Source organism: Equus przewalskii, chromosome 22 (genome assembly GCF_037783145.1).
Source record: "Equus przewalskii isolate Varuska chromosome 22, EquPr2, whole genome shotgun sequence".
NCBI classification, from domain to species: domain Eukaryota; kingdom Metazoa; phylum Chordata; class Mammalia; order Perissodactyla; family Equidae; genus Equus; species Equus przewalskii.
Window position 1 is genome coordinate 12,008,224 of NC_091852.1, and position 20,774 is coordinate 12,028,997.

Consider the following 20,774-nt stretch of genomic DNA (forward strand, 5'->3'; position numbering starts at 1 on the left):
CAGAATAAATAAGCCACGCCATCCTGGGAGGAAGAAGGAAGTCTGAAAAAAGAACGAACACTTAGTCCTCAAAGCTCTGAGAAAGCAGACACTCATCTTTATGGTCTTAAGCTGACACACGAAGGGAGGGAATGTCACCGACTAATTGTCCCAAGGAACTCAAGGGTGGGGTTGGATATTTTAATTGTTTTTCCAAATTGTTCTTTTCCTTCTGTTATGTTAAGGAGATGCAATCACCAACCACCCTGAACCAGACCAAACCTCACCAGAGAGCTACGCCTGTGGCCTTTGATCTCTCCAGGAGGAGCTTAGGCCTTGTTACCAGAACCTGCAGTGTATGTGGAAGCATATTTTCCAACTGAGGCTGTGCAAGCGAACACCCACCTCTCCCTTTTGAATATTCATTCCTCTTCGGAAATAAAAGGTCCCTGCTTCTCTTTGTTCGGTGACGCCATGACTCTGAAAATGATTCCACGTGGTCTCCTGTTTGCTGCAAACATACTTTACTTTGTGAGACAACTGCTTCTGGTGGAGAGTCGGATTTAACTCACCAGGAGGGAACCCACTTTGGTTTCGGTGACAGGAAAAATGCCTCTCCCTCTGCCTCCCCAATATTTCTAACATTTGGGTTTCTTAATACGTAGAGCTCAGCACTGCACAAATGAAGCTGTTCTTCCTGGGAAAGGATGCTGCGTGCACGTGAGCCGTGCTGTCACCCGCTGTGAGGCTGCCTGACATCATCGTGATTCCTTTGTGAATCCTCCTGAGGTCAGCCGCAGGACCCTGAAGGCTCTGAAATGGGTCTGAATAGAACATCAATTACGCGTACTTGAGGCTATCTTGATGCCCTAGCCTGAAAATTCATTCCCCAATCTGTTTTTCATCTCACATTTCCCCAGGTAGGACATTCAGTAGAGCTCACTGGAGATTATGCAGTAAACTCAAAGGAAGGTATAAAACTCCTCCAAATAATAAATGCCAGCAATATTAAAATGCCCTGATTTGAACTATATGAAATGCCTCACATTATTAAATTCTCAGGGAGGAATTAAAGTCTTAAAAAAAAAAATCCTTTCTTTTGAAGGTTGAGCTCTAAAGAAATTAAAAGCCCACAATTATTTCCTGCCCAGTTTCTGTTTGGTTCAGGGTCAGAGGGGTCTCAGTCAGTGCTGGTGGTGCAGTCTGGCTCTTTCTGCGGCTGCCTCTACTGCAGAGCAATCCTGGCTTCAGGCTCTCCAAGATGTCACTCCCTTGGCCAGTTGTCTGGAGTCCGTGACTTGTGAACTTACACTGAGCTGGGAGAAACCCACTCTCCTGGGGTCAGTCCCACTGCCACGGGGCCCTCCCCACACCGGGCATAAGTCCAAGGCTGGCTGAGGCCTGTGTGCTGTGGTGGTTGCTCTCCTCAGAAGCTGCTTCTCAAAATCATTAAAAGGAAACTCACATCTTAGAGAAATCTCTGCCTAACGTCTCCTGGAGTCTCTCCTGAAGAGAGGCCCAGTGGCGCTGAAGTCACTGGCAAGGACTGTGATGTGAAGAGCAGCCTGCGGAGCTGAAGCAGCAACTAAGCTGCTGCGGACATAGAAGGCAGCACCCTGCAAGGCTAACGCTCTCTAACCCACGGCCCCAGGCTTTCGACTTTCCTCCAGGGGAGAATGGCGAGATGGAGAAGTAGGCAGGCGGAGAGGCATCTTTTCATTGTAGAGAAGAATGATGGGTTTCAAGTCGACCAAACATGGAGAAGCCCTAAATGATTACAATCTCTCTGTAAATCATGGAAAAGATTTAACTCAGTTTAGCGGAAAGTACAATCCTGGTCCTCTTTAAAAAAGGAAATACTTGAAAGGCATGGCAAAATCACAGACAACTGAGGGTCTTAGGCCTGAAGCTTTATTTTAACCTAAAGTTAAACGTTTAAAACGTTAACCCCAGTAAAAGATTCAGGGTAAATCTACTCCTGTCAGTGAGAGAAAACACCAAACTTTATCTTGTCATTGTATTCAAAATCTAGGCCTTAAAGACTATGAATTTCACTCCAAGATGAGTGATTTCTGCAAAAAGGTATTTAATTAAAACATTTTTTAACATTTAATTAACAAAAATAAATGGAAAACTCTACCAAAACTTTTTGAGGCTTAGCCAATTTAAACTTGTAGTTATTATATTACATTGGAGAAGAGAGCAACTATAGAAAATGGTATAAACCTAAGTGTCAGGAAAGAACAGGAAACCAAGAAAAACATGTTTCATGGCCTCCCATTTGCTGTTCTAGACACTTACCAAGAGCAGTAGCTTAGACCAGGGTGTGACTGATGTATGGGGTAAAGGTAACACCTTTGACCTCTTGTAGGTTTGCAAATCTTCGAATAATATACGAAAGTGTCACCTATCCTGGTATATAATAAGGCACTCAATTCTTAGGAAAGATTTGCGTAAAGTTTGACTTTGGTATAAAGAAATTAGAGCTATTTAGCAAATTGACTTTAGTGTTAATTTTATCATTTACCGTACTAAACTGGGATTATCTAGTTTTAAGATTTGGTGAGGTTTTGTTTCTGGGTTTTTGAAGAGATAAAGCCTCCTCTACGTTTCACGCACATTGAGGACTATCTTTCTAAATCATTAAATAAACAAACTAATCCTTACTGGCCTCCCAGGAACAAAGTTAATAATTATTTAATCCACAGGAGGTGTCCTTATCTACTTCCAAACTGCTTGGGTTTTTGTTTTTAATTCGCACTGGTTTAAAATGTACAAACGTGGGCACGAGGCTGAACCCTGGCCACCGCTGTAGCGGATCACGTGCCCATGAGCGGCCACCCACACCAGGCGACTGCCTGAAGTCACACGGCACCTGTCTTCCTGTTCTCTAACTCTTTGACCAAATTATATTTTAGAATTCTCCTGCAGATGTGTCAGTTTGAAAACTCAGGCTTTCAGTGAAACAGTGGGTTTTTAAACGGGGACTCTAACGTGAGTTACCTGAAGACTATGGAGGTTAAAGTGTTCGAGAAAGCTGGGCTGTGGAAGTATGTACGCTACATATATGTAAAAGGCTTTTAACCATATAAATGTAGACAGGAGTGTGTAATAAGTATTATTCCACAACTTTAACTTCATTTCAGTATGTCTTAGAAATATGCTCACGTTCACACTATAGAGCTACTGTTTTTATCTGCTGCAGAGTACCGCATGGTAGGAATTGGTATGTACTAATTCAATGATTTCTGCATTTATGTACAATTATGCTGTTTCTAACTTCTTATTTCAAAAAAAACACATTCCACTTTCACATTCATTTACCTGACTCTTAGGACACTCACATGACTGCTTCTTTAGGGTGGATGCCTAGAATCAGAATTGTTAAATCAGAAGCTGGACACATTTTAAAGATCGATATACACTGACAAACTGTCCACCCACAAGCTGTATTGACTTGCACTCCCTTCGGTGATGAGAGTGCTCCTTTATTCACATTAACTCCAGCACTAGCTGTTCCCAACCCTTTAACATCTGCCATTTCAAGGGACTGACAAATAGTATCTCACTTTAATTTTTTTTGAGGAAGATTAGCCCTGAGCTAACATCTGCTGCCAATCCTCCTCTTTTTGCTGAGGAAGACTGGCCCTGAGCTAACATCCATAACCATCTTCCTCTACTTTCTATGTGGGATGCCTGCCACAGCATGGTTTGATAAGTGGCGCCATGTGTGCACCCGGGATCCGAACCAGCAAACCCCGGGCCATCAAATTGGAATGTTCAAACTTAACTGCTGCACCACCAGGCCGGCCCCAGCATTTGCCTTTTAAAAGAAGTTCTCGGGGGCTGGCCCCGTGGCCCAGTGGTTAAGTTCTCACGCTCCGCTGCAGGCGGCCCAGTGTTTCATTGGTTTGAATCCTGGGCACAGACATGGCACTGCTCATCAAACCACGCTGAGGCAGCGTCCCACATGCCACAACTAGAAGGACCCACAACGAAGAATATACAACTATGTACTAGGGGGATTTGGGGAGAAAAAGGAAAAAGATAACATCTTTAAAAAGAAGTTCTTGTACTACCTTTTCAATTTCTTCTAAGATGTTTGATCTATTTTCATTTTCCACCTCTTGTCAATTTTTAGAAACTATATTATTAAAAAAAGTCATCACACTTCATCTAGTTTTTCAAATTTATTGGAATAAAGTTATACAATCATATTGGGAGCAAATTGTAAACAGTCCCCCCTTATAATTTAAAAAGTCTCTTTTTAAAAATTTAAAAAGTTTATAGGTATCTTCTTTCTACTTTCTTTCAGTTTATCTTTTTTTCTGGCTTCTAAAGTTAAATTTTTACTTCACTTATTTTCAGTTTTCTTACTTCCTGAAAAATAAATTAAAATCTATAAAATTTCCTGTAACACCTCACTTGGCAGAATCCCCCAGGTTTTGAGAACTAGTTTTTAATTCTAAATACTCTGTAATTTTTGTTTTCCCCTATAAATGAGTTATTCAAAAGATAAAAATTTCCAAGTGGACAGGATTTTTGTCATTAGTTTTATCACATTTTGAAAAGAGAACACGGTCTGTATGATCTTTGTATTTTTTTACCCTCATATGAAGAATTTTTATAAATGTTCCAGAGATTTCCAAAAGAATATGTTTTGCATTCATAATGGATACAAAATATTTATGTTAGATGATATCTTCCCTATCCTGACCTATTGATGAGAAGTGGAGGGGCCTGAGTTTTTGTTTTAAAATTATTACAGAAAAAAACTGACTTTTGGGGGCAGGGCACAGTTCCATGAATTTTAACGTATGTGTGGATTCACGCTACCACCACCACAATCACTATACAGAACAGTGCATCACTGAAAAAACTCCCCTGCCCAGCCTCTTCGCAATCAAATCCTCCCCTGACCCCAACACACGGCAACCACTGATCTACTGACGATCACTCCAGTTTTGCCTTTTCGAGAATGTCATATAAATGGAATCATTAAGTATGTAATCTTTTGAGATTCCATAGAGATACGACCTTTTGGCTTCCTTCACTTAACATACGACTTTGAGATTCTGAGATTCATCCAAGTTGTACACGGATCAATAATTGGTTCCTTTTTATCACTGAGTAGTATTCCACTGTGAGTATCCACCACCATTTATCCACTCACCTGCTGGAAGGCTCTTTGGTGATTATGAAAAGAACGGCTGTAAACACCCATGTATAGGTTTTTACATGAACATGAGTTTCCATCTCTCTATGGTACATACCGAGGAGTGAGACTGCTGGGTCGCACAGCATGCTTGATGTTTAAAGACACTGATAAACTGTTTTGAGTGACTGCATCTTTTGCATTCCCACCAGCAATCTATGAGAATTCCAGTTGCTCTGCATCCTCACCAGCATTTGCTAGTCAGTATTTTTAACTTTTTGCCATTGAGTGCATAGTGGTAGATCCACTGATTTTGAAGACAGATGTGTTAAAGTCTCTCTCATAGGTGGTTTGTGTATTTTTCCTTGTATTTCTAATTTTCACTCTATAAATTTTGAAATTGAGTTTTTGGATTGTAGATACATTTAAAAACTTTTTTTCTGCAAAACTGTACTTTTTTTTCTTCTTGCTGAGGCAGATTAGCCCTGAGCTAACATCTGTTGCCATCTTCCTTCGATTTACATGTGGATTGCTGCCTCAGCATGGCTGATGAATGGTGTAGGTCTGTGCCTGGAATCGGAACCCGTGAACCTGGGCTGCCAAAGCAGAGAGCCCCAAACTTAACCACTATGCCATGGGGCCAGTCCCAAAACTACACATTTTCTTAGCCAAAAAGGAATGTTTTTTCTTTATCCCATTTTATGGTTTTCATCTTGAGTTCCATTTATGCTACTTAGTCTAAAGTTAACACGGCCACATACACTTTTGTTAGGATCAGCCGGATATACTTTTCTTTATAATCCATTAGTTTTTTAGATTGGTTTTCCAAAGAGTGTATGGTTGGATTTTCTATTTTTAGTCAAGCCTAAGGAATTCCAGCATTTAACTTACATTTATTGTGAGGAAAACATTTGGTATTGCTACCTTGTGGGGTTTTTTCCCTACGTAGCTTTCTTTCTTCTTTCCTGAATTTTCTTAAATTTTAAATTCCATCCCCCCCTTTCCTAGTAGTTTGGCAGCCACTAAAGTTGTTGATGTCTATTTGCTCTCTCTTCTTGCCTGGGCACAGTAAGTCTGCACTTCCTTGCTCTGTTGAACTCAGGCATGACCATGTGACTTTCTTTGGTCAATGAGATGTGAGAAGAGACGTGTTACATGTAGGCAGAGGCTTTAAGTCAGCGTATGCTGCACCACTCTCTCTTTCCTTGGGTGTTGCAACCAGCCATACTCCAAATAGTGCTTTGCTGGCTGACTCTCCGGTTGAGGGCGATATGGAGAAGGGGTCCTAGCCAATCTGAAAGGCATGCATTATGAGCACAAATAAACAGCTGTTGTGTTAAGTCACTAAGAATTTGGGCTTGCTACCGAAGCATTATCTAACCCATCCTTACTGACAGACCTTTAACTTTAAATATATTGTAATATGCTTTCCTATCAACACCTACGGCTAAACACTACATCCTTCCCTTGAATAAAACAAGATCCAGAACATACTTTCACTTTCTTTATCCTGCCCTGCCTCCATTCATGCTAAAATGTAGAATTTTAGTTCACTTTATTTTCACACACGCATTATTATTTATTTAGACTTCTGATTATAGGTCATCTCTGGTGATTATAAAGTGGAATGGCAGGTCACATGGCATCGTCAGTTTCATTTAAAATCTTCTTTCTTGGATTCGCTGTTTAGTTTGTAGTTAATTCTTAGAGAAAGATTCTTCTCATTGCTGATAAGGCTAATACTGCTGTCTGTGTTGTCTCATTAACTCAACAAGTCTTTGTGCACTTACTATATGCCAATTACTGTTCTCCTAGGATTTTCACTTTTCTTTCACAACTTTCATCTTCCATTCCTTTTCAGTGCATGTTAAGGGAATCTCTCAATCACATCTTCCATTTCACAAAATTAAGCTTCAACTGAATCCGTTCTATCTAGTCCACCTTCTGAGTGTTCTATTTTCAAAATGATTATTTTTAATTTCCAGAAACTAAATATTTCTCTTTCCTAGCATCCTACTCTTTATGCATGCAATAGCCTTATGAATCTCTGTATTAATTTTTAAATTTCTTCTGTTTCTTCTAGTAACTACTTTCTTGAACAGGTTAATTTGGTGTCTCCTTTTATGTTACTAGTTTTTTTTAAATTTGAAGATTCCATGCATATTTACAGATGAGGGCCTAAGACTAAAGTTTGAAGTGCTTTTCCTCAGCCAACAGAGAATTCTGGTTCACTTTCAGTAAACGTAAATTCTGATTATAGGCACTTCTGGTGATTATAAAGGGAGTGGAAGGTCACCACAGCCAGAGTGTGGGCAGCTTACTTCAGTTCCTCCTTGTAGTCATTTTAGATAATGCTCTTCTCTGCCAATCCCTGTTTCTTGTGTCACAACTCCCACTTCAGAGAGCTGCTTTCTTAGCCTTACTTAGCCTGGCGGCATACTCCAGAATTAGGTGCTTCAAAGATGAGTGGAATTGCTTAGCTGTTCCACTCTTTAATTAACTGATCCTTCAATAATCTGCTTTTTATCTTCTAAAAATTTCACAATGTTCATTTTCTGGTTTTCCAACTCTGTCATTAATTTATTTTTGTTTTAATTTTTCTCCAGTGATTTCAATGGGATTCTGGAAGAGTAAAAGAATGTGTTCAGTCATCCATGTTAAATCATAAGTTCTAGCAGGTAGTTTATAATCAGAAGCTTTTAAAAAATTAATCATCATCTCCTATCTTGCTGATTCTCTGAAAATCAAGTGTTACTAACTAGGGATTATTCTGTAAATATCCATTTGAAATTAGATGGATTCCTGGATATAGTAATGGATTGGCATACGACAGTAATTCTTGACCACTAGGAACTATGGGTGGATTTAGGGCAGGATGACAAGCTCTTTGCTACAGTATCACATATGACACTGTTAAAAAAAAGAAGAAAGAAAAACTCTTGTTTGCACAAGCTCTGGTGAACGCTCAGCAAACGCGCAGTAAACTCTCAGTAAAAGTACATGCTCGGAACCTCCTGTAACCCAAATGGAAATACTGTGTTTCAATAAGTGACACTGCTTCACATTTAGTACTGAAAGTTTAACAATCACTCAAAAGACTAAAATTGTATATATTAAACAGCAAAATATCCATATTTATAACTCTTAATGGAATCATTTCAAATGACTGATAAAATATACGTAAAATGTAAAAGAATTTTGGGGCCGGCCCAGTGGTGCAGCAGTTAAGTGCGCACGTTCCAATTCGGCAGCTGAGGCTTCACCAGTTCGGATCCCAGGTGTGGACATGGCACTGCTTGGCAAGCCATGCTGTGGCAGGCATCCCACATATAAAGTGGAGGAAGATGGGCATGGATGTTAGCTCAGGGCCAGTCTTCCTCAGCAAAAAGAGGAGGACTGGCAGCAGAGCTTAGCTCAGGGCTAATCTTTCTCAAAAAAAAAAGGTACATATATACATAAGAGAATTTTAAAACTATAATTACATGTATGCAAGTATGTCTTTTAAGACTCTTGGTCAAAGAAAACTGAGGCTATCAGTATAAACTCACTTTTTTCCCCCCAAACATTTAGTTTATTTTTTTGAGGGACGTGGGACACCACCTCAGCATGTCTTGATGATCGGTGCTAGGTCCTCGCCCAGGATCCAAACCAGTGAAACCTTGGGCCGCCAAAGTGGCGCACACGAAATTAACCACTCGGCCATGGGGCTGGCCACAAGTATAAACTCATTTAACTTCTATATTTCCTTCCAAACTTACCAGTATCCATCCAACTCCAAGAGTACACAGTCATTTTTATAAATTTTGCAATGTGAATCCTATCGTTTTTTCTTATCCATATTTCCATGTTTCCTGGATTCTCTAAATTACTTGTCTAATGATTTTGCACTGCACGTATGTAGGTGAGCCACCTCAAAATTCACTGAGGAGTCAAACAATCTGCATCCCCATCTGCTCAGATCTTTCTTCCGATCTTAAGAGCATTAATGAGTCTCATGCCCCCACCTCCAGAGATCCTGCAGCACAAATGAGCCTCACTCTTTAGCATCTTCAGTTATCTCCTTTAATTGCTTCCTTCCTTTCAACCTAAAAAATTTAAGTCCCTCTCATTCTAAAAAATTCTTTTTTAGCTGTTTCCTCTTCTCATCCAAACTCCTTCAAAGAGTAGCCTAGAGCCACAGTCTTCCCTGTTCCCTGTGGTCAGCCCTGTCCCCTCACCTTACTGCAATCTGGCTTCACTCTACTTCACTGAATTGCTCCCACTAAGGCCACTAGGGACCTAACTGCCAAACTCCAATGGACACTTAACATTTTCTGCAGCAGGACACTGTTATGTACTTGCTCCTTCTTGCAACTATCACCTCTCCTCCTCAAAGTCCTTTTTCTGCTTATCACTTAAGTGTTGCCAGTCCCCACAGTTCTCTGTACTCTCACCCACTCTCATGATTTTAACTACTGCTTGTATGTGCTGACAACATTCAAATTTTCTCTCTTCGTGTCTTCACATGCATGTCCAGTTGTCTACCAGTCATCTCCTGAATTCTACAGGTGCCATGAACTTCAACACGGGCCAAGACTAAGTTCTTCTCCCCAGTGCAGTTCTTTATCCCCTATTTCCAACCTCAGTGATACCTCCACCCAACCTTAGTCACACAGATGGGAGTCCACCTCTGCCTCCTACTTCTTCCTTACTTTCCATAACCAAGTCTTGCTTATTTTATTTGCTAAATAAAACTTGAACTTATTTCCTTCCTTCACCTATACCTTATTTCAGACCCCTTTTTCCTCTCGCTATGTCCTAATTCAGAAGTTATCAAATTGGTGTTCGGTGGAAGCAGTTGTTGGACTCTCCTATTAAAGAAGGATTCTATCATCAAATATATTTGAGAAGGGCTGCATACCATATGCCTGTCTTGGAGATTCAGAATGAACACCAGTCTACAGCAGCCCTGAGAAGTTGTAAAGAAACCTGCTTAACTCTATACGAGTCAGGGTCCCTTATGTTTGTCCAAGGACCCTTTCAGTAGGGACAGGAGAGGAAGTGGGAGCAATTAAGTCCACTTAAAAAACAACACTCCTCAGAAGCGTGTGACATAATTGATCTCCACGCTTCTTCAAACTGATCTTGCATACCGAAACTAACCATCTAGAGTGCAAACCCCAGCACGTCATTTCCATTCTTCAATCCCTTACTAGCTCACTGTCTCCTGAGGAAAAAGAACCAGCTCCACGCAACGTGGATTGTAAGGCCTGCTCTCTCATCTGCTGCCTACTTTAGCATCACCTGCGACCGCCTGATGACATGCCACTAATTCTAAACTACTTGTCTCTGCGCTCCCCCAGACACACCCCTCTCACCCCCTCGGCTCTGTACTTCTGCTGATGCTGCTCCCTCTACCTGGAGTATCCTTTCCCTCATCCCCTTAATCACCAGTTTCCAACTAGTTCTTCAAGACTTAGCTGAGAGGGGCCGGCTCCATGGCCGAGTGGTTAAGTTCGCGCGCTCTGCTGCAGCGGCCCAGGGTTCGGATCCTGGGCGCGGACGTGGCAGCGCTCATCAGGCCACATTGAGGCGGCGTCCCATATGCCACGACTAGAATGACGTGCAACTAAGATATACAACTATGTACTGGGGGGGATTTGGGGAGATAAAGCAGAGGGGGGGAAAAAAGAAAAAGACTGGCCACAGTTGTTAGCTCAGGTGACAATCTTTAAAAAAAAAAAAAGACTTAGCTCAGGTATTACCTCTTCAGATGATCTTTCCTGGCCCCACAGCTTCCCCTCTTCTTCCCCAAACACTGGCTAAACTTAAATATTTTTATCATAGAACCTAACACCTGTATTAAGACACCTGCCTCTGTGCTTCCTCTCGGGCTCTACTGTCACTTAAAGGGCCAAGAGAACATCTTGTTCCTTGTTTCATTCCCATAACACTCAATCCATGATTAATGCACTAAACAGTATTGTAGTCGCCCTTTTGGTAACAATCAGGCAGGACCTTCTAGAAGAAATCTGACACTCCACCTTTCCTCTGATCTTACCTCTCAAGTCACAGTCTGGTTGAACTAAAAACTTATCTATGCATGTTTTACCAGGGAGGCAAAATTTAGTCCGGAGACATGTGTTCATATATTCTTACATATTCTGCCTTTAAAAAATTCTACTGAGATGTAGGACGGGGAGGGGGACACGTGTGCTTTCTGACAGCCTCACTCCTTTGCACTTCTGGTGTTCACTGGCTTTCCTCTTGGTCCCTTCCTTGAGCCCTTCCTTTCTTGACAAGGAAAAAGGGTAACAAAGGGATCAAGAACATGGGTTCTTGTTCAAATCCCACTTCTACCACTTATTATAGTGGTGTAATTTTAAGCAACTCACATACTCTGTCTCCTCAGACTCTTCATCTATAAAATGGGCATGATGATAGTTCGCTGCCTTGCAGGGTTGCTGTAATCCATGCACATGGTGAAGCATCTTGGTAAACATCTGCTGCTCTGGTTGTTAGGAAGTAGGATGAGGCAATGGTTTCTGGCCATATGATTTATAGTATTTCCACATTTAACCAAATGATAAAACTATTCCATTTATTCACTCCCATCCCTTTCTAGTCCCTCTACCCTGCTTTGTTGTTTACTTTTTTCTCCTTTCACAGAGTATTAGTTCCCTAAGGGTAAAGGCTTTGTTTTGTTCATTGCTGAAAGCAACAGCACGCAGAAAAGTACTGTGCATATTATTTGGCCCTTAGTAGATACTCACTGAATGAACGGTACAGAGTGTCAAAAGGAAAAATACACCAAAAGTTTCATTATAATAAAAAGTACAGATAAATCTTTCTCTAATGGCTTTCAGTCCTATATTTTAAAGCACCATATGTCATAATGAAAACATGAGCAATTTATTAAAATTTGAAGGCAAAAACATAATTTCAAAAGATTTAGACCTATGTCAGGCGTGATAGAGTATGGATGCTTTCTTGAAATTCAAAATCAGATCCAAGAGTATCACTTTCAGAATGTTCTAGTACATTGAGTTTACTTTTAGTTGTCTTGGATGAAACAGTCACTATTCTACTTTCTTTCTTGACAGAAATGTGTTTTTTCAAAGACTCACTTTTAATTGGTTCATTAACCAAAGAACTGTTTTGCCCATTTCCTTTGCTTTTCCGGTTTACAGATGAGTCAGAGCAGGAATGCAGGTCCTTTCCAGGCTGTTTCTTAACAGACTGTTTTTTAGTATATTCACCTGTTTTCGTCATTTTCTCTGAAGAAGATCTGCTATTTCTAGACAATTCCTCTTCTTTTCTTCGACTTTCAGCTCCAGAGATTACATCTGCTAAAGGAGAACACGTTCTAGCAATGAATTCTTCCAAAGACTCCCGCCGCTGCTCCGTGTCTGGGACTCCCTTGTCTTTGGAAGTCCCTAAGGCCTCCTCAGCGGGAACTGGGATCTGGAAGGACTCAAGAGGCAAAGGAATTCTTGCATCCCCTGTAATTTTCTGAAACTGGAGGGAGAAACAAGAGAGAAGACAAAAGTTCAGTGATGAACAAAGCCAACCACTAAAAAGTAGAGCCTAAACCTTCAATGCCACTCCGGGATCTTATTATTAAGACGGTCTACTGATTATTCTGAAGATTTCAGAGCCAGTTTTTTCCTAATTATATCTTGCCAAGTGACTCCCAACTCAACTTAGCTATATTCCAGGCTAGGTCCACTACATTTTCAGATTTTTTCGTTTGAGGTAATTATTACCTGTTTCCCTTTCCCTCACTAAAAATGATAAAACTCGGGGCCGGCCCAGTGGCGCAGCAGTTAAGTGCACACGTTCTGCTTCGGCGGCCCGGGGTTCGCCGGTTTGGACCCTGGGTGCGGACATAGGACCGCTTGGCAAGCCATGCTGTGGCAGGCCTCCCACATATAAAGTAGAGGAAGATGGGCACAGATGTTAGCTCAGGGCCAGTCTTCATCAGAGGATTGGCAGCAGATGTTAGCTCAGGGCTAATCTTCCTCAAAAAATAAATAAATAAATAAATAAATAAATAAATAAATAAATCTCTGTTCCCTAAGAAAATTAATTTCTTTTCTATCCTCCAGGCACATATAAGCAGTATCCAATTTGTGACTAGACTGTGTTCTCAAGTTGTCCGTGCCTGAGACTGGTCTGAGATTGGCTGAGTTGGGAGACGGGGGCTAGGGGAAAAGCAGACAGGTTTCCCTTGCATTCCTGTAACCAGGTGACTCACTATGATATACTGTCTGTTAGTTATGTCTGGATTACTTATTTTAAAAAATTATCTGTTATCAGTACTTGTACCTTCATTAGTGTTCCTTCATTGTAAGCTGACTGCATACAAATAGAAACCTAGATGAGATATGAATAGAATAGACATTTACACAATTTAAAATTTGGAATATTTTCTCTAATGTTTTATTTTTTTCTTCACTGAGGATAGTTTGCTTTAAATAATTAATTTTCAAAAGAACTTCCAGTTTTCTTATTTACAACAATACAGTATCATGAAATGGGCACAAAGTTACTAATCTCAGGTTTGGAAAGGACCCCGAGGAGGCTTCCAGCTCCCAAGCTTGTGAGCTGTCAGAGAGACTGACCATTATTCCTTTCTCTCTGACTTGGTAATTCTCCTTTTGCTAATCACTCAGAAGCATTCAGTTCTGTTCACTTACTTGGATATTTGGCATTTGTCCTAGGGCGTTCTGCTTTGATTCTGGTTTTTCTTCTTCAAGTGCCTTCTCTTCTTTAGGTGGACTACTAACAGTAGAACTCATCTGGGGACGACCCAGCAAATGAAAATCTGACTGATCTATACCAGCCATTGTGGCAAGCTGCCCAAGCCTGGACAAGAGGAGGAAAGCAGGAAAAGGGAGGGGTTATTACAGTCACATAAGAGCACCTTAGATTCCCCCATACCTGCAATCATGAAATTCTTCTAGAATCCTGCTCCAGACTACAAGCCTGTCTCTCTCCCAAATTCTCAGTCCTTTCCAGATTCATGCTCTGGGACCACATCGGATCACCCAAGTCCTTTGAGCGCTCCCTCTTCCCCTCAACAACGTGTTAAATACCACTTGATTTTATCTCCTTACCTATTAACACTCCATCCCTAACTGTCTCACTAGCAGCTTCAGCACCTACGCACCTAGTCCAGTGTCTCTCACCTCATTCCCACGCTTCTTTACCACCTTTCAACACGTTTCCAAGAACGCATTGGTTCCTTCCCAACACCAACCTATTCACCTATAAAACACCATTCCATCAATTATCAATCTCCAGTTCTCTTTCAGCGAAACCGCTCCCAGCTGAGAACCACTGATCTATATATCTGCTCTGAAAATTAAGAACAATTTTTACGTCTAGGACAAAAATAACTTTATTTCAAACTTAACAAGCAAAACGAATAAAAGGTAGGAAAATTCCTATGCACTTCGGAATATTTTCACTTAAAATCATCTTCAATTTAGTCTTTACTGAAAACCATACCCACTAATTACTATCTCCACATTACTCTTTTATAATGGGACCTCTAGCAAAGCAGGTTTGCCATTCTGCATTTCTTTTAAAATTTAACTCATTAAAAAAAAAATCAACCATATTACCTATATGGCTAAATATGGCTATGGAAGCAATGAAAACTGCTCAAGTTCCTCAGCAAACTACCCTTATAGCTGCGAAGAGAAGAATGCCATGCAAAGAAATTAACTAACCCAGCATCTTTAAGGAGATCCAAGAAAGCATGGAACTTCTGAAAAGAATTCTCAATGCTGCCCAAAACACCTTCATCATCCAGGATCATGCTTGTCAATGACTGTGCATGTAGGGCTTCAGACAAAGAGAAATTTATATTTCTTAACTGGGCATTTTCACGTTCCAGCTATAAAAGAAGATTGAAAATGTAGGGCATGATTTTCTCTCATTGTCATCAAAAGAAAACAGTTTTTAAGTAACAGAATCAAAATAAAACACTTAAAAATGTAATAAATTTGTAATTAATCTAACTCTCCACCAGTAAAGACAGAGACCATATCAGATAATAACCAAAACCCAGAGACACCCAATAAAGTTTCCTATATAACACTTAGGTGGTATATAAATAAACCAAAGTTACTGTTTTATTAATGATCTTTTAGAAGATCACATTTCTGACAAGTTAAATTCATAACAGATCCTCATTCTACATTAGAAAATCAGTTGCTTAAGATTTCCATTAGGGGCTGGCCTGGTGGCGCAGTGGTTAAGTGCGCATGTTCCACTTTGGCAGCCCAGGGTTTGCCAGTTTGGATCCCGGGTGCGGACATGGCACCCCTTGGCTAAGCCATGCTGTAGCAGGCATCCCACATATAAAGTAGAGGAAGATGGGCATGGATGTTAGCTCAGGGCCAGTCTTCCTCAGCAAAAAGAAGAGGATTGGCAGCAGATGTTAGCTCAGGGCTAATCTTCCTCAGGAAAAAAAGGCCTAAATCATATCCAATTTATTAACTGCATGATTACCAATATTCTCCTTGGCTTCTTGAAAATATTTACTCCTTTGCACCCATTCCCACTTCATCATCTATTCACCTAAAACCACATATAAGTCAACTCCGGTATTTCTCAGAAAGGCCATGTTGTTCATGATGTACATTTTGCCTTTTATAAGCAGTTGCTCAATATTTACTGAATAATCATCCTCCAATTGAATGTATGCAATTTCAAAAACTCCCCCCTAAACTCACCTTCTAATAATTATATTTACATACAGATCTTTTTAGCTTATGTCCTACTTTCATGAGCATTAGCCTAATGTAATTCTCATAGTACATATTTTTATCTTTCATTGCATTCTTAGCAGTTTTCCAATCTTACTTATTTAAATGACTTTCTTAATTCACTGTCAGTAGCCAGTCTCATCATGTCTTTTATGTTACCGTATATACAGGATAAGCATAATAAGCGCTTTCCTGAATCAAAGCATCATGAACAGAAAATAAGCTAACGTCATATAAAAGCACACACACAAAAGAACCCCAAGATTTTTACATTTTTAAAAGCATGCTTTCTGAGATACAGATCATATGACCACTAAAGATAAGTAAGTACAATGGTTCATATGGAACAACCAATTTGCAATATATTACAGTTTTAAAGTTTACAAGCTGTGTGTTTATATGGCTTCAAATCAAATCAAATAAAACCAAAAACTCAGAAGTGTAAAAAAAACTTGTTTACCTCACTGACTCGTCTGTCAGCCTTAAGCCTTATGACTCTTTCCTCCTTTAACTGCTTTAGGCACTCCTCCAGTTTTCCCTAGTGTGAAGACAGAGTAAATATCATAAAGAATTCATAGTACAGTATCCAAAAGCCTTTCCAGCCATAAAGCTCACCGAGGATTTCAGGGCAGAGTCAGAAGTGAACTCAGATTTCAGGATTACAGGCCACTACTTGTAATATCATACCAAGCTAGTGAAATTAATTACCAAAATATATCAAATTAGCATATTAAAGATTTATTTAAAGCCTACTCTTTCCAAGATAAGATTTGTGGCAGCTCACCACAAAAGGCATATGTGTACAATATAGTAATAAGTCAGAAATAAAAAATTAAGGCCAGGAGAGGAAAATTCTATTTTTATTTGTAGGTCCCTTTATAATAGGAAGCCCTATTAACATGCTTAACACACCTGAATTATGTAAGTGCAGGTTCAAATGCATTTTTAAAAAGTTAAATAATTTAAAGCACTTTACTATATGCCAAGCACTGTTCTAGGAGTTTCCTAGGCATTAAATAATTTAATTATCAAAACCTTACAAGGAAAGAATGGACTATTAACCCCATGTTATTTCACCGGTGAGAAAACTGAAAGAGAGAGGGGAGTGGCACACCCAAGGTCACAGCCTTAATTAAGCACAGTCATGCCTTGCTTATCGATGGGGATGTGTTCTGAGAGATGCATCGTTAGGCGATTTTGTGGTCGTGCAACATCACAGAGGACTTACACAAACCTAGATGGTATAGTCTACCACACCTCTAGGCTATACGGCACTAATCTTATGGGACCACCATCATCTATGTGGTCCATCGCTGACCAAAATGTCATTATGTGGCACAAGACCAAGGCAGAGCCACATTGTGAACTCAGCAGTTGAGTGCCACTGCTGTTCACAGTGGTAATCTTCCTATGTACCAAGGTCAATGAAAGAGAATGGACATCAGTGAACTCCCTTGTGATTTTCAAGAACTAAGACACTCGGGTCCCTGAAGTGGGACACACGACTTGTGGTAGGCAGAATTTTAAAAGAGCCCCCAAGATTCCTACCTGCTGTAACCTCTCGGTTACTCAAACACTAATCTAGGTGCTGCACTGAAGGGATTTTGCAGATGTAATTAGGTTCCCCAAATCAACTGATTGTAAGATAGGGAGGTGATTCTGGGTGGATGTGACCTAATCAGGCAGCCCATTAAAAGGACCCAGGCTCTTCCAAAGTGCAAGAGAGACCAGAAGGAGATTCTCCCTCGCTGGCCTTGAAGAAGTCAAGCATGATGCTGTGGCAAGGCATGCGGGAGGGAGGCCTCCAGGAGCTGAGATTGTCCCCGAGCTGACAGCCAGTAAGGAATGGGGATTCCTGTCCTACGACTGCAGGAGCTGAACTCCACCAATGAGCCAAGTAAGATTGGAAGCAGACGCTTTCCCAGAGCCTCCAGATGATAACTCACATCCTGATGTCAGCTTTACCAGATTCAGAGTGGAGAACCCTGTCATGTCGTGCCCAGCCTGCTGACCTACAGAACCGTGCACTAATAACTAGGTGGTGTTTTTAGCCGCCAAGTTTGTAGTAACAGAAAATTAATATACCACTCAACCCCCAAGTTCATGAATAAAATAAATTACTGTTATTGTTTTTAAGTCACTGTTCTGGTGTGGTTTCTTATGCAGCAATAAATAAACAGAATACTTCTATTTATTAAAACAGCAAGATACATTTATATATTTTAAAGGCTTTTGAAGAGTCACTTAAAGAATTGCAACGTAAAGTATAGTTTACTCCTGGCCTGTGTGTGCTGAGGGGAGGGACTCTATTATATGCCACAATTGGGAGAGGAAATTGGTACCACTTTCTGGCAAGTAATTTTTAGCACATACCCATAATCCTATGACCAGGAATTCACCCTAAGGAAGTCATCAAAAATGTGGGCAAAGATGTGTCTACCAACATGATGTCATAGGACTGTTTACAACTAAACCCTAGAAGTAAGCTGCAAGCCTCCAAATTGGGATTGGTTTAAATAAAAATAGCAACCCATATGAAGTCACCAAAAAAAAATGCTAACAGGAGGTCTTAACCAGAGTTAATGAATGCGCTTAAGGAGTTCTACATGCAAAATACATCTGCGTGTACTTTTTGGGAGATGGTCCATAAGCTTAATCAGACTCTCTGATGTATAAGAGTACTTATTAGTGACATGACAAAATATATATACTTTTTATTTTACTGAAGTCATATTGGTTTATAACAGTGTGTAACTTCAGGTGTACATTATTATATATCACTTTCTGTATGGACCACATCATGCTCACCACCAATAGTCTAGTTTTTATCTATTATCACATATATGTGCCCCTTTACCCCTTCACCCTGTCCCCCGGTGCCCACTAATCTGTTCTCCTTATCTATGTTTGTGCATCTTCCACGTGAATGAAATCATATGGTGTTTACGGCAAAATATTTCTGATACCTTTTCAAGACAAAAGAGTAGATTAGGTGTGTGTACATGCAGAGGTGGCTTTTATTTACTTCAATAAGTATTTCATTGATTTAAAAAATTTGCTCAATGTACATATATTTTCATACTCAAAACATATGTTTAGAAAACTAAAAAGTCTAATAACTTCAATTTCATACTCAGAACATATGTTTAAAAAATTAAAAAACAGTCTAATAACTTCAACTTCTTTAATGTTTTATCACCAGTGAAAGCCAGCCAAGTTTTTAATGGGGAAAAAGGGAAAAAAATTGCACAATTCCTCTACTTATTCCTTATATAATGTTTTTAATACTTAAAACTGATTTCATAGAAATTCTAAACAAATAAGCACACCAACCACAAAACCCCCTCACCACAATCAGACAAAACAGAATACTCTCTTCTTGGCTGGTTCAGAATAGCACATCAAAGTGCAATTACATGAAACAGTGTCTCCCTCTAGTGGAGGGAATTAAAACATTATGTTAGTTTTTTTACGAAAAGGTAACCTCCTCCTACAAAGTAATTCATGTTCCTTAAAACGAAATATGGAACCAAAACTTAGAAGGTAAACTCGCTTGATATCCTATTACTTAAATAAGACTAATGATAAGGTTTTAGAGTAATTTTCCCTCCTGTCACCTGCTCTCCCTCCTCCCTTCTACACATTGGCTAGTTGATTTTTTTCGCTGGAACAAAGCTCCCATCATACTGTATATCAAATTTTATGTCCAATTTTTTCCCATCTAACATTGAATTAATAATTTCTCATATAATCAGGGGATTCATAACCTTAATTTTTTTAGTGGGGTACAAAATATTCCATTGAGCAGGTTTATTGGTTCATGTAATCGTGCCTTTTTGGTTGAACACTTAAATTCTTTCCAACTTTTTAGTATTATAAGACAAAATATTTTTATGCACTAAGGCTTTTTTCCCATATTTAAAATAATTTTCTTGCAGTAATTCAATAAAAATAAGATTGAGATCAAAGCAAATGAACATTTTTAAGGCTCTGAGGGACTTATCTCCAAGATGCTTTCCAAAAGATTTTTAAGATTTTATGCTGCTATTGGCAATGTATCATGTGGCATATAACCTCTGCTGTGACCACAGGCTTACTTCCTCACTTAAAGTGCAAGATATTTGAGGCAAGGGAGTGGATTTTATTAAACGTTTATCCCCAGCACCTGTGCCCAGCACAAAGCAGACAATCGATAAATAATTGCCAAATAAGGAAAACCTCCACCAAGTGAAGATTTATGTGTGTTAAAGATAAAATGTGAGTTTTTCTCTAATCAGATAGGTGAAAACTTGCTATCTTTCTTAAATGTGCATTTCTTTGCTTATAATTAGTAGTTAAATTTCTCTTTTAGATTATATTTTTAAAAATTCAGGTTCTCTGAGGCAAAATCCTGGCCCTACCTCTTAGCTATATAACCTTGGACAAGTTCAATAACTAGCCCTCAATTTCCTCATCTATAAAATGGAGATAAGTTCCCATCATCATAGAAATTTTGTGAGGATAACATGAGTTAACACACATAAAACCTAGAAGAGTGCTTGACACATAGAATATGTTCAATTAATGCTAAATGAATGAACATGGAATGCAAAAAGTAGCAAAGGGCTTAACATGACACAGTCTCGTCCCACTCATACTCGCAGTTCCCCAGGGCCAACCATTTCTTTCAGCAGGTTTTTGATTGTAAAATATGACATGCATACTGAAAAGTGCACAGAACAAAACTGTCAGTGTGACAAACAGAAAGACAAAACTTATATAACCACCACTCAAGTCTGCAAGTACAACTTGTCAGCAACTTAAAAATCCCGTCTCCTTTCCCCATCACAAGCCCTTCCCCTCCTCCCAGAGTTGAACACCATCCTCATTTTCCGACGATCATT

General features: G+C 39.7%; 1 protein-coding gene across 9 annotated transcripts in view; it reads right to left on the reverse strand.

The window, feature by feature from the left end:
• Positions 1-5,831: 5,831 nt before the first annotated feature.
• The window catches only part of CEP78 (centrosomal protein 78), a 37,504-nt gene continuing 22,561 nt past the window's right edge, over positions 5,832-20,774 (reverse strand). For 4 of the 9 annotated variants that reach the window (XM_008537657.2, XM_008537662.2, XM_008537661.2 and 1 more), the window contains 5 exons: positions 16,352-16,429; positions 14,851-15,017; positions 13,813-13,981; positions 13,442-13,489; positions 12,004-12,631 (listed from right to left, as the gene is read on the reverse strand). In XM_008537657.2, coding sequence (XP_008535879.2) covers positions 12,071-12,631; positions 13,442-13,489; positions 13,813-13,981; positions 14,851-15,017; positions 16,352-16,429 — 1,023 coding nt within the window. In that variant the 3' untranslated portion in view covers positions 12,004-12,070. Of the gene's footprint in view, positions 7,757-12,003; positions 12,632-13,441; positions 13,490-13,812; positions 13,982-14,850; positions 15,018-16,351; positions 16,430-20,774 lie in introns of those variants that run through there. The other 5 variants (XM_008537658.2, XM_070590209.1, XM_070590207.1 and 2 more) reach the window with 3 other exon arrangements.